The sequence below is a fragment of the Pavona decussata genome, unplaced genomic scaffold (assembly GCF_977016875.1).
Source record: "Pavona decussata unplaced genomic scaffold, jaPavDecu1.1 SCAFFOLD_3, whole genome shotgun sequence".
NCBI lineage: Eukaryota > Metazoa > Cnidaria > Anthozoa > Scleractinia > Agariciidae > Pavona > Pavona decussata.
In genome coordinates this window covers 854,671-868,577 of record NW_028145427.1, presented here as the reverse complement: position 1 = coordinate 868,577, position 13,907 = coordinate 854,671, and the positions used below count along the sequence as shown (strand labels likewise).

The 13,907-nt window shown below is 38.0% G+C and overlaps 1 protein-coding gene across 1 annotated transcript in view; it reads left to right on the top strand.

Annotated features, from left to right (window-relative positions):
- Window positions 1-13,202, top strand: part of LOC146489772 (uncharacterized) — a 55,542-nt gene extending 42,340 nt beyond the window's left edge. Inside the window, exons 10-14 of the mRNA XM_085103300.1 lie at window positions 2,290-2,392; window positions 8,326-8,481; window positions 8,948-9,052; window positions 9,641-10,297; window positions 12,004-13,202. Coding sequence (XP_084959426.1) covers window positions 2,290-2,392; window positions 8,326-8,481; window positions 8,948-9,052; window positions 9,641-10,297; window positions 12,004-13,187 — 2,205 coding nt within the window. The 3' untranslated portion in view covers window positions 13,188-13,202. The remainder of the gene's footprint in view (window positions 1-2,289; window positions 2,393-8,325; window positions 8,482-8,947; window positions 9,053-9,640; window positions 10,298-12,003) is intronic.
- The last annotated feature ends 705 nt before the right edge of the window (window positions 13,203-13,907 follow it).

Below are 13,907 nucleotides of genomic sequence, written 5' to 3'. Positions count from 1 at the left end.
TACAAAAATATTTTTCGCAATTTATGACTGCGGGAAAAGCAGATCTTGGTAAGGGTTATTGGAATCCAAAAAGGAAATTTGGGTAATCATGCATTTTTAAGAGATAATCAAGAAACAATTATTCCAAAAAATAATAAAATACAAAGCAATATATGGCAATTTTAATCTAAATTGAAGCTTTATCGCTGAAAAAAATGAAAAATGCTTGGTTACCCCCAATTTTCTTTTTGAATACCAAGGGCACTCGCTAGGTTCTGCTTTCTGCGCATAATTTTAAACTGCACAAAAATACCCCTGTATTAGTAGGCACCACCCATAGAAAACCGGAGCATAGGGGGACTGGCAGCGACACGGTTTAAAAACCATTTTTCATTAAAATTATAACAATTATTAACAATATTACAGGAATAACTGTCGCCACGCAACATTAAAGCAAAGGGAAAATTCCATTAAAAAAAGGTGCTGTTTCATTCGTAACTACGCTTTCAAAAGTTAATATGCATAAAATGTGGGACACATACTCCTAAAAAGCTTACATTAAAGTTCACGAGTTGATCTTGAGAAATAAGCTTGCATTCTAGGATTTTCGCGATGGCAGTCGTGAGACACTGCGTGGCTTCTAGTTCAGAGCTGAAGAAGAATCGAAATTGAAATCTCTTCTTTTGTCGGCGTACAATATCTTCCTGAGACGACGAAAACTATAATCGTTCGCTACTTTACAAGTCATATTCTTCACCACATACACTCGCTGGGAAAATCTCAGCTCGGCTGAAAGTGTGTCGCTCGCAATTTCAATAGCGACGGCTCTACTAACCTAATACAAAGCTGAGACCCATTCCAGCGGGCTTGATTAATCATCGTGTTCAAACCTCGTACTATCGCAAAAAAAAATATGCTAACAGTAAATAAACAATGACTAAAAACGACTGCGTTTTCCACAGTGGAGTCGCCACGGACAAAATGGCACGGATCCTTCGTATTTAGCGCATGTTCTATACGGTTTTCGAATGATTGACAGATTTCTTTCTTGGTAATGCATTACCATTACCATTTCCATTTCCCAAAAGCGGCAAGATCGAAGGTAGCTGCCAGCCCCTCCACCCCCCCCCCCCCCTCCCTGAGACCGAGTATCTCGAGATGCGCAAAACGTATGCGCAGTAAAAAGAGTAGACACCGTCGTTAAAGGAGTGAATTTTTACTTTTTGTTAGAGTTACGGCAACTCCATTTGATGTGTTAAATCAACTCAGATTTGAGTTGTTAATTGAGGGAGTTAAAATCACCCCACGAAAGGAGTTGTTTTAAACCTAAAATTTTAAACTATTTCTTACAGTTATACTACCTCCTTGAAGAGTAAAGACAATTCCCGATTTGATGTATTAAATTAACTCCAGATTTGGAGTTAAACAGAAGAAGTAATTAAAATGACCCCCAGAAATGAGGTAGTTTAAACCTTAATTATTTTAAATTTCCATTTTAGAGGTATACTAACTCCACAGAGAAAAAAATACTCCAATTACGGAGTCAAAAAAGTCCGGTCTTGGAGTTATTTTAACCAAAGATTTAGAGTTAAATTTAGAAGTTAAATGACCCCCAAAAGGAGTTATTTTGAACCCAAAATTTTGACTTCCTTTTAAGAGTTATAATACCTCCTTGAAGAGTAAAAATAACTCCAATTAATTTGTTGAATGAACTCCAGATTTGGAGTTAAACCGAGGAGGTAAAATTAACCCTGGAAAGGAGTTTTTTTTTAACCATAAAATTTTAACTCCATTTTAGGGTTATTCTAACTTCACTTAGATTAAAAGTTACTCCAATCACGGCCTTATTTTACCACAGATTTAGTTTTAAATTTAGGAGTTAAAATGACCCCCCAATTTTGAACATAGAAATTTCAATATCCTTTTTGGAGTAAAAACAGCTCCCTGAAAATTACTGTATGGCTCTAAATCCATAGTTCGTTAGGCAAAACCGGAATCTCATGTCAAATATTCTTTGCCAGCAAAATTCAAAACTTAGAACGCCAGGTTGAAGACTTTTAAGTTCGAGTTAAAGCAAGCTAACTGGGATATAAAGCGTTTTATTTCACGCAAATATTCTGTCATTGGATGCGGTACTTAGTTCCTTATTCAAACATCCTGCATGTCTGCCAACATTCTGCCATTTGTGGACATACAAAATAAAAATGTAAATAGCATAAAACCTGAATTTATATGATCAAAATCGATATATTTGCAGTTTACCGATTACTTCAACAGCAACGGATTCACCTCCATGTCTTGTATCAACAGATTTTTCTTTTAGTCTTCTCAGCTCGGCACAATAACTTGGCAAGCACAAAGTTTTCATCTCCTGCCCTGACCACTCAGGAAAATAAGGACATGAGTCAGCCAGGTATATTTTAAACATTATAAATTACTCAATTTTTGGACGTTTTACTCGTTCAAGCAGGCATGGAAACCTATTATCGGCTCAAGTCTGTTACATTCAAAACAAATTCGCTTGGTCGATGTTGCAACCCTTTAACGTAAAGATTCAAGTTTTTGTTTACGATTCTGGTTTCGATTTTATTACATTGTTATATTTTATTGTATTTACTATTTTAATAACAAATTTCTCAAGATTCCTGGGTGAAGGAAGCCCAAAAGATCTCTAACTTTTGACAAACGGAAGACAACAAGTTTGTTTATCTCGAGGACCATCCCACCGTTACAATGTTTTGTTTCTCACCACCAGGCCGTCATATACTATGTGTACGTTTTGCCGAAAGGGTGACAAAAAGACTTTAGCCACCGGAGACGTCAATTATTATCGGGCTGACCAGTAATATGAAGAATTACGACTACCTAGAGGAGGAAACTACATTGTATAAAGTGTTTTCACGTGACGTCACAACGGCCATGTTGGTGTTCCAAAACAAAGAAGTGGCGGCCATATTGGTGTTCCAAACTGGACTTCTGGGAATTGAACTCTATTTTTATGCAAATACTTTCTTTTGTTTCAGTTAACCAATATGGCCAGTTGTCACGTGAATGAAAACGCTCTATAGACAAAGCCAGCTCTTTATTGTTGCAAAATCCGATTAATTCCATTCTCGTGCAATTGGAGATTAGTTTAATGAAATCAGAGTTGTTGCTAGGGGATTTTTAGGGATGGTATTGTGTGATACTCTGTTTTGTAAAGTTTTTTTGGCGCTTTATCGGCGAAATGTATAAGCGTCAACAGAAAAGACCCCCCGTGGTAAAGATGTTTATTATTTTTTACTTTCTTCCAGTTGACAACATATGTCATGATCTACAATAAATGCAACTTGAAACACACTAAGTGAGCAAGGAATCTAACTTGTCAGCGGATCTCATAAAGATTGCATCAGAAAAAGGGTTCATAATTTCCGAAAACCCAGCATCTGGAAATTGCATGTTTTATGCATTATCCGAGCAGCTGCAAAGTGTAAAAGAAAGCGAAATATCACAAAGAGAACTACTGGAAACATTAGTTGGATTCCTCAGGGAAAACTCTAAGCTGGTAAGTCAGTGGTAAAATCACAATTTAATGAACACATGAAATAAATTTTAGTTAATCAATAACTTTTGTTTCTCTTTTGAGCAATGAGTTTTTCAAAACATCCAATCACTGACCTTAGGATGACCTCACGTAGGAATTCTGAAAACCATCCAATCAAAATGAACTTTGCCATCTCGATACCTGCTCGCTAAGGTCGTTCGCTGACTTTAGTTTTCACAAGAGTGCGTCATTTTTCAGGAATATTTTCTCTTCTTTTTCTGTTCTGTTCTTTTGTTTTCTGGTAAAAGTTCATTTTAGTCCTCTTTGTAAATTTAATTTGTAGAATATTGCTTAGCTTTTAGAATTTAAATATTCGCCTCCTCTGAGCTAGCTGTTTATGTCCTGGGCAGATCACGTCGATGCTATCTGCATGAAGATTAACTAGAGGATAGGCCAAATTAGGAGAATCAGAAACCTACTGCCGTTACAAACCAGGGTTACCTTAAATACCCTAATACCCTAATCCTACCTCTATTTGATTACGGAGACGTTGTATGGGGGGACAAAAATAATGATACCCTGATGTCCGGAATTGCAAATTCTACAAAATAAAGCTGCTAAAGTTATGTTGGAGCTTCCACCACGAAGCTCGTCAACTGAAGCGCTAAAGAGACTAGATCTCAAGCCTCTCTCTACGAGACGTTTTTTCCACCGTTGTACTTCAATCCACAAATGCCTAATTGGATCGACTGATTTTGACTTTAATTTTAATAGAAATCATGCTGTTCATTCCCATAACACAAGACGCTCTAACGATCTTCGTTTGCCTCTTCCTTGAACTAATTGGGGTAAACAAACTTTTACTTTCAAAGCTGCGAAAGACTGGAACAGCCTTCCGATTGACCTAAAGGAAGCCGATGTTTTGTGTTTTTAAAGCAAAACTGAAAACCTTTTTGAAAGACTTGGACTGATTTTAAGCCTTGTTTTTATTTTTTACTCGATAACTTAACTTTTTTACTATTAGGAACATATTTGCTTTTATCTATTTTGTATTTTGTTAGTTTTTTATTTAGGTAGGTTAGGAGGGCTCCACTGTAAACCGCATTGGCGAGTTGGACCCCCTCAATAAATATCATTGTTATTATTAATTATTATTATTATTATTATTATTATTATTATTATTATTATTATTATTATTATTATTATTATTATTATTCTCTGACAGAAAAGGAAAGGCCTGATTCCCAGGGCCCCTTCCCTCTATCAACTAATGACCCCATTGAGATGCCATAATACATATCTTCGTAAATTTATTTAAAGTTTTACAACATAATTGTAAAACGCAGTTAATGGAGCGTGACGCTCTTGAGCTCAGTTGTTACTGTGTCAACAGTTAGCATTACGTAATGCAAATTGGTCATGGATGTACTTTTACTCTCCTTGTACAATACCTATTCTTCTAGCATGTTGCAATACCGTCTGTTACATTTATATCCTTCGTTTTGTATGGCTAAAAGGTATAAATACCTCTATTCATGTCTCGTTCAGCGCTACGTGAATCTCATGTATTCGATAGTACTTTACTTGCCATTGGCTTAGTCCTAGACATATGTCTAACTATAAAAGGTCTAGTAAAAGTCCGAGTATCACTCGCTTGCTGTATTACCTACTGTAAGGTCTACCTCTAGTGTCTCTATTTTGTAATTCCCACCCTTCCCTCCCTTTGGAGGTTTGGTTGTTGTTTTTTCCAATAAATTTGGGTTCACCTCTCAGGTTCGCGTTCGGTTAAGTCTCGCAGCGACTTCCCCAAGCTTTGTGTTTTTAGGCTATTTTTAGCTCTATAACCTTGAAGCTCGTTATATGCTTTTATCCAGCGCATGCCGGCGGAGTCGGCTCGTAGCGCTGCGGAATATTAGGCTTGAGCTGGTTTTAAAAAATGCCAATACTCTTTGCACTATGCTGGCCGGAGGTTTCAGTTCGTAGTGCCGTGGAGAGTTAGGCTATTAGATTGTTTTAGTTTTGGACCTGCCTACAACTTGTCCGATCCAGCGCTGGTCATTAATACAGTTTAATAGCGCTGGGGAGATAAGTAAGGCTTTATGGTCACGCTATGGGAGTCGTCTGTCACGCCGATCGCGGAGCGGTGTTCCCCCTTTACGCCAAACATCACGTTGTTATTATTTGTCTGTTGAGATCTCTAGTTAACTTAATGGTAATAGGAACTGCGACATTAACAATTTATTATTTATTTTGTTAATCACAAAAATTCATTCATGCATTTGTCCAACAGAAGTTCAGTTTTAATCTACCAAACAACCTTTTGGCGTCATTTCCTTAAACATCCCAAAACATCTTGCGCTTCACAACAACATTTCAATTCCCAAGACTTTGATGGCAAATTGATATTTTAAAAATTCATTTCCCTATAAAGCACGACGGAACACCACTGTGTAACTCTGTCTTTGGATACCCATCGTGACATGAATACTTAAGAGGCATGGAGAAAGACGGCACATGGGGCGATCATCGGGTTCTACCTGCTGCAGCCAACTACTATCAAACTTTCATCCGTGTTCTCTGCAGTAGTCTTGGGCGCGACATATTTATCACTCCATATCGCCCCGGAGGTCTCCGCATCAACCCACTCGTGTTGGGACACATTCACAATGCTAGTCTTCGGCTCAGACAAGGTAAAGCTTTCGTTTCGATTTTGTTTGTATCTGTGGCCTTTTCATTTGGTAAACTTTGGAAAGTATATTGAATATGTGACAATGTAAATAAAATTTACCTTCCTCAAACTAATGGTAATTCTGTTTTCGCTATGTGGCTGAAATTCCAGGAGTTAAATTCTAAGGGACAGTGTTCACAGCTAAGAGAGATTGTAGTGACGTTGTATCTCAGATTTTGTCCTTTCACGCTGTTGTCATGCAGAGTATGACAAAGAAATGTACAGCTACACACCTGAAGTGCCACTGGTTTCCTTACTGTTACTTTTCGGAAGCTCAATAGTTAAGTTCCCTTAACAGGTCCGTAGCAAGACGAAGGGGCTTGAGACCCTCAGAATTTCTGGACGTTTAAAAACAACGACAAAAAAATAAATAAATAAATAAATCAAATTAAAACAAATTAAAATTAATGTTCATCAATCAATAATCCGTTTACTTAATGTCAATTACCTTCACTATATAACAGTTTGCTTTTATATACAACAGCAAGAAAGGAACTGCTACCTTGTGAATCGGAAATAAGGACCAAAATGGATCAAAATCAATCAATCTCAAGCCATGAAATATACTATTTGTTTTCTAAGACATCCGCTCACAGGCTTATTAATAGCGATATAAATTTCCTTAGTTTATAACAATTCAGTGTTGTCGAAAGGCACAGAAATATGTCCTCTCAAGGGCCACAGAAAAATAAATTATCCTGCATTCGGATTCTTACTTCCCAGTTCCAAATTTAAAAAAAGAAAAAAGAAATGATCGTCGTTTGTTTATGTCCTCCTTCAAACGTGAAATTAGGAGATTTAACGTGGTCGTCCGCGTAAAAGAAACAGCAATTAAATGTACCAAAAAGTGCGATGCAGGTACAAAGTAATTGTTTTGGGTAGTAAATCCACTGGGTTTTTTACGTTCTCGTTGCATCTTAAGGGGGGACTTAACCTAAACGCCATTTTTCCGCACTTGACATGGCTTTAATAGAAATATCTCATTAACGTTTCAAGCAATCCAAAAACTCTATGCTTATTCCATGAATCTATGTTGTGGGGTGTTTTGTGAATTTTTGGGTGATTTTTGGGTATATTTGGGAGGAGATAGTTTTTCTAGAAGGATTGGTAAAATTAAGAGAAATAAGAAATATTGCAGATTTAGTGAAGTTTAAAAATTAGAATTTGTAGTTAATAATTAATAGACGGACACCAAGTTACCACTACCAACCTGGGGTCAATGCGCTTGCGTGGGTATCAACTGTCTGATGGTGTTCCAAAAATAATTTTCTTTCCCCTATCCCTTCTTAAAAACTCTTCAAATTTCATTCATTTAGGTTTAGTCCCCCCTAAAACTCCCTAATTAGTCTGTGTTTAAGGTGATGGGGGGGGGGGGGAGGGGATAGTTATGTTTAACCGATTTGCTTGGCCCCCCAGTTGCTTTAGTTTTGCTACGGGCCTGACTTTAAGGTCTCAGCCTGGCACCAGGAAATGAGAAATGTTAGCTGGCTGTAAATCCAAGTTAGAGCAATAAATATACTTTGATAGTTTGCTTGGTAGTTCTAGTCTTGAATCGGACCTCTGTAAACAGTACCATTTAACGGTTCTTTTCGGTGAATATATATCCAGAGAAAATCTGCAAAAAAATCTAAAGGTTTCTTTGGAAAAATTTCAGCTCAACATGTTGTTACACTGGAAAACTAATTCATTTCGTTTTCTGGAGGGCAAATATCTCGATAAAAATCGCAAAGGTCAACTAGCATTTTAGTAAAGTCAACAACAGCTCGTGAATTCCAGCAATAAGATTCAGTTTCCTTATACTTAAGAGTTTTAGCGAAAAAATTTTAACAGATCACACTGTATTAGTCATAAAAATACGCCTTTAGAAGGGCAAAAACGAGCTGAAAACATAGGAGACTACATTTTGAGTGTGTTTTTGATGTTTTCGTTGCTTTCCATTTGTAGTTTCTTTTATGGTTCCATGAATTTGCTTAATCTGGGAAGATATTTGTCATTAATTTTAATTGTTTTTGTTTTCTTGCTGACAGCTGTTCATCGAACCTTCTCTTTATTTCAACTATCGACACTAACGTACAACTTTACTTTCTTTTTACAGTTGCTTCATTGCCCGAAACTAGCCAGAGTACAGTAAAAAGGAGAAGGAATGGGGACCAGCAAGATAACGCGTCTGGTGCTGGGACAAAGGCCAGGAAAACTGGGGACAGTTTCAACTCATCAACATTTTATCCTGCGGAGCATATTACCGCTACAGGTCAGAGTTAATTTCAGTGTAATTAATGCCCGCCTCCCAGCGCTCGACCACGTCGCCTCCCTTGGTAGCACAGATTAAAGTTTTAAGGTGTTTCACAATTTAGAGAAATCATTCAAGAAAATTCGATAGGAAGGAATTTTGCTACATACCACCGCTTTCTGTGTAAGAAAAATAAGTGGTCTATTACTCTTAATATTTTCCCGAGTTAATCTCACCGTAGTCTGAAATGTCAGCCGTCCCCCTAACCCACAGGGGGCGCGGATCCCTGTAGTTGGTTAGGGGGAAGAGACGGCTGACATTTCAGACAAATCTCACCGAAAAGATGTTGTAGACAATGAAGTCACACGGAATTATTCCAAAATAGCTTATTTAAAGACTCAGTCAAATGGTTTCAACTTTACTCAGCTTTTACAGCTTTAAAACGTCACTACAGCTACTAAGTTTGGTCCATTCTTTGTTTCAACAGTTGCCTCCTCTGGTTGTCTGAGCTCAACGCAAGCAAAATGCGGAATGTCTCGTTCTGCTACCCAGGCTTTTCAGCCGTCTGAAGAAATGACTGGGAACAATGCAGGTATGTTTTCAAAAAACTTGTAATAACTAACCTTCACGTTTGCGACATGGCTCGCGAGTCCCTGAACTTTTGGAGGAAGTGTGCAAAGACGCGGGAGAAAGTTACCCTCCACAGACGCTGTGCAGTATTTGTTATGGTATATTTTTTCAAAGTTGTTTGTTGTTTGTAACTCATGTTATTCTAGGCATTACGCTAAAAGTATTTTACCCATCAGTATTCTTTATATAGAAGGTTACCCTATAAAGAATACAAATGAGGGTAACGTTTCTATATAGAGAATACTAAGCAGGTGAAAGACAATAAAACCCTGTCTTCCCAGGGACTGAAATTAAATGCGGCTCCCAGGTTTTTCAGAATGATAGCGTTTTTCCGTCCGCTTGACTAATTACGGTTATGTGGTAGGTTGCAATGCTCAAATTCAAAAAGGGAAAAAGGTTGGAGAATTCACCTCTTAAATAATATTCGAGTTGAAAGGTGCTTATTTTTTTTAATTTCTTGCCTTTAGCGATAAGCAGAGGAAAATTAACCTTCAGCAGCAAAGATAGAAGGAAGAGCTCTTATCAAATGTTTCCGTAACTCTTGTTGTAGGTCTCGACCCAAAACTTACCTACCAAAGGAAAAGAACAAATTATGCTCGTTTATGCCAACTCCTGGTCAGCGTGGGTTCACAAGTACTGAGGCAAATATTTGACACCATCATTCCACCACAGAATCTTCAAAACTTCTTAAAACGTGACCCAGCACACTCTGAACTTCAGTCTCTTCGAAACGCAGGAATCGTAAATTCAATGCAGTGGAGTAAACTGTATCCTGACACACCTTCTTCAGTGTCATCCACAGGCTTCAGCCCCGCCCTCCTGATGGTCCTCCTGAGGACAATCTGCAAACTGAGTCCTCCACCCGCTGGTTGGGATGCTCCTCCCCATTCCGAGGACATCAGCCGTGAGGCTGACATTGCCCGTGTAATTATTAATTATTTTATGAATGCTGTGTTTGACCAGGCGAGGGGGGCCTCTTTGAGTGATGCAGTGTTTAGCGAATACTGGCAGCAGATCCGGGACACGCTGGTGCGATTAGGAGGAGCTCGATATGAAGATGTTATTGATGAAATGAAGAATCAGGAAATGAACTCTCTGGATGAGGAACATTTCATAGAGCTTTTAAAGCAGTGGAAAGAAGTTGAGGACACCATTAAGGTCAATCTGTGTGGACTGGAGAGTGTGTGGTTGGGTTCTGGAGAGGAAGGTGAGAATTGAAAAAAAAAAAAAAAAAAAGAACGTAAAAATGTGGCCCGGCGTCATAGTATAATTAGTTTTTGGAGGTACAAGATTAGCTGTTTTAACTGTTTTAGTGAACGGTTAAGATTTTTAATTTATCGCGAGTGGATTAAATTCGCCCATGTAACGCAAGAATCAGTGCAATTGTTCAAGTTTAATTTTTGGGCAATTCTTAATTCGCAACTAATATATCTTATTCGATATTATAATTAGAAAAACTAACCATTACGGACCAAAGGAGTATTTTTTTGTGCTGTAAATTGTCTCATTATTCTTATAGAAGCGCTTCGTCCGTCACAAGAAATTGCCTGTCCTTTCTTTAAGCTTCCGAAGTTTTGTGTATCTTCTCTATCCAGTAGTTGCTCATAGTAGCCATTGATTAACTTTTTGTGCAGAACACATCATACAGGTGCCGCCGGTTCAAACCCTGTGAGAGAAATTTCGTACTCTGCTTTTTTTTTCAGACTTAAGAGGAAATATTTTACAACATTCTACGGTATTTTGTTTTGTAAAATATTGCCGGAACTACACTTGTGTCTGAAGTTTTAATGGCATCAAGGGCGAAGCCCCTGCCTTAAGAGACCTTTAGAGTTCTAGCACGTTTACGACTATAAATACGAGATTTCCCTTCATTGAACTTTATTCTGTAAGCGATAAACTTGACGTAGTTGTTAAAAATGATCATAGCTAAGCCCTTTCGTGATTCCGAAAAAGCGAAATCCTCTAAGTTTCGAAGACTTGTTTTCGCCACCACCCCGTCCTTACAAAAACTACTACTTCGCTTTACGCCAAAATGACACTGGTTCACGCGCGCGCAAAAACTCGTACTCTGTTTGTTTTAAAATCTAAAGGTCTATTCCCTTTTTCATATCTACTCACTCACTCACTCACTCAGGTCTTTACTTCTCTGAGCTACCCTTAATGTAAGCTAGAAAACTTTTGATGATAAACATTAAAGAAAGAAGTACTGGAATGTATAAAGCAATGGCAAGGATTTCAAAAGCCAAAGTAATTCAGTATTGAATCGTCTCAAATCGGAGCGTAGCCACAGAGTAAACAAACATAATTGAACCGCGAAGCAGTGACAAAGAGTAGGAGGTTGTCGCCGCTTCATGGATCAATTTTGCTGTTGGAAATAGAAGAAAGAAAACCCCAAAACCAGGCTAACTTAATAATGTTAACGCACTTGTAATCAAACAACATTCAGTGAGCTGGCGTCACTTTCAAATGTTTGCTAGCAATTAACAGCCTTACGTAATATTTTATATTACTCCTTCATTGCGTTTTGTTAGTACGGTTGACTACAGGGACCTTAATTATGTTAAAACGTTAAAACGCGCCGCAAATATGAGTTTCCAGTTTCCAGTCCTCAAAGCCATGCAAGTAAAGCCATTTCCGTAATGCGGAGCATCTAATTTAGTCTCCATTTTTTATGAGTCTGAAATATGTCGGGGTTTTGTGAAGTAAAAATAAATTTGAAAATAAGGATTCATTATGTTAAATTTTGAAGCCTTTGAACTTTGTTTTTTCTTCTGTGTTAACGAAATGCAGGCCGGCGCGCCGGTTTAGCCAGATTAAATTAGTGTACAATGAGGAAAACGGTAATAATAAAAAGGGGAGAATTAACTACAAAACAAACTAACGGACTTTTGTGGTATTTTCGTCTTTTTGCAGATGTGTCTAATCCTGCCGAGATCAAAGAACTGTTCCGTGTAGCTGAAGTACTTAAGGTAAACACATGTTTGACTAGTTTGGATTTCGATGGGAACGAGACTGGTGCTTCTGGCGCTGCTGCTATTTCTGAAGGACTTAGAGTCAACACATGTTTCATTCATTTGGACTTCGGTTTGATCAAGATTGGTGATTCTGGTGCTGCTGCTATTTCTGAGGGTCTTAAAGTCAACACATGTTTGACTCATTTGAATTTGGATGGGAACAAGATTGGTGATTCCGGCGCTGTTGCTCTTTCTGAGGCTCTTAAAGTGAACCCGAGTTTGACTCATTTGGATTTGGGTGAGAACGAGATTTGTAAATCTGGCGCTGCTGCTATTTCTGAGGCTCTTAAAGTCAACACATGTTTGACTTATTTGAATTTGTTCAACAACGGAATTGGTAAATCTGGCGCTGCTGCTATTTCTGAGGCTCTCAAAGTCAACACATGCTTAACTGACTTGAATTTAAAATGGAACAACATTGGTGATTCTGGTGCTGTTGCTCTTTCTAAGGCCCTAAAAGTCAACACATGTTTAACTCATTTGAATTTGTTGAAGAACCCAATTGGTGATTCTGGCGCCGCTGCTATTTTCAAGGCTCTTAAAATCAACACATGCTTAAGAGAATTAAACTTAAAATTAAACAAGAACGGTGATGCTGGAGCTGTTGCCCTTTCTAAGGCCCTTAAAGTCAACACATGTTTGACTCATTTGAATTTGTTGCTGAGCGGGATTGGTGCTTCTGGCGCTGCTGCTATTTCTGAGGCTCTCAAAGTCAATACATGCTTAACTGACTTGAATTTAAAATGGAACAAGATTGGTGATTCTGGTGCTGTTGCTCTTTCTGAGGCTCTTAAAGTCAACACATGTTTGACTCATTTGAATTTGTTGAAGAACGGAATTGGTGATTCTGGCGCTACTGCTATTTCTGAGGCTCTCAAAGTCAATACATGCTTAACTGACTTGAATTTAAAATCGAACAAGCTTAGTGATGCTGGAGCTGTTGCTCTTTCTGAAGCTGTTAAAGTCAACACATGCTTGACTTTTTTGAATTTGTTGAATAACGGAATAGGTGCTTCTGGCCAGGCTGCTCTTTCTGAGGCTGTTAAAGTCAAGAGACGTTCGACTAATTTGGATTTTGTTTGAGACTGACTTTGGTTATTCTGGATAGATGGGTAGGCGCTACTGCTATTTCTAAGGCTCTTAAAGTCAACACATGTTTGACTAATTTAAATTTTAATGGGAACAACATTAAATTTGGTGATTCTGGCGCTGCTGCTTTTTCTGAGGCTCTTAAAGTCAACGCATGTTTGACTAATTTAAATTTAAATGGGAACAACATTAAATTTGGTGATTCTGGCGCTGCTGCTATTTCTGAAGCTCTTAAAGTCAACGTATGAGTGACTAATTTGGACTTGAGTTTGAACACGATTGGTGACTCTGGAGCCGGGCGAACGTGCGCGCTGCTACCTTTGAGGCTCTGAAAGTGAACTCATGTTTGTCTAATTTGGATTGAAATACGAATGAGATTGGTGACTCTTAAAGTCTGTAAAGTCGACACATGCTTGTAATATGAAAATTGAAATTGAAAATTGATAATTATTTTGGTGATGATTTGGATTCTGATCCTGATTATGCTTTTGATCTTTATGAACACACTTCATTTGATTGTGTGTGAATCTACCGTTTGTAGTAATTGCGAACTATATACAGTTTATTTAATGTAACTTTATTTTAAGGAAATAATCAAATTTAGTATATACCACACAAGTGCATAGTACTTTTCGCGCGCGCTGATTGGCTAGCTCGTAGGTGATTAGCCAAGTACTATTCACCTCCGAGCAGCCGAAGAGAAACAAGATGGCT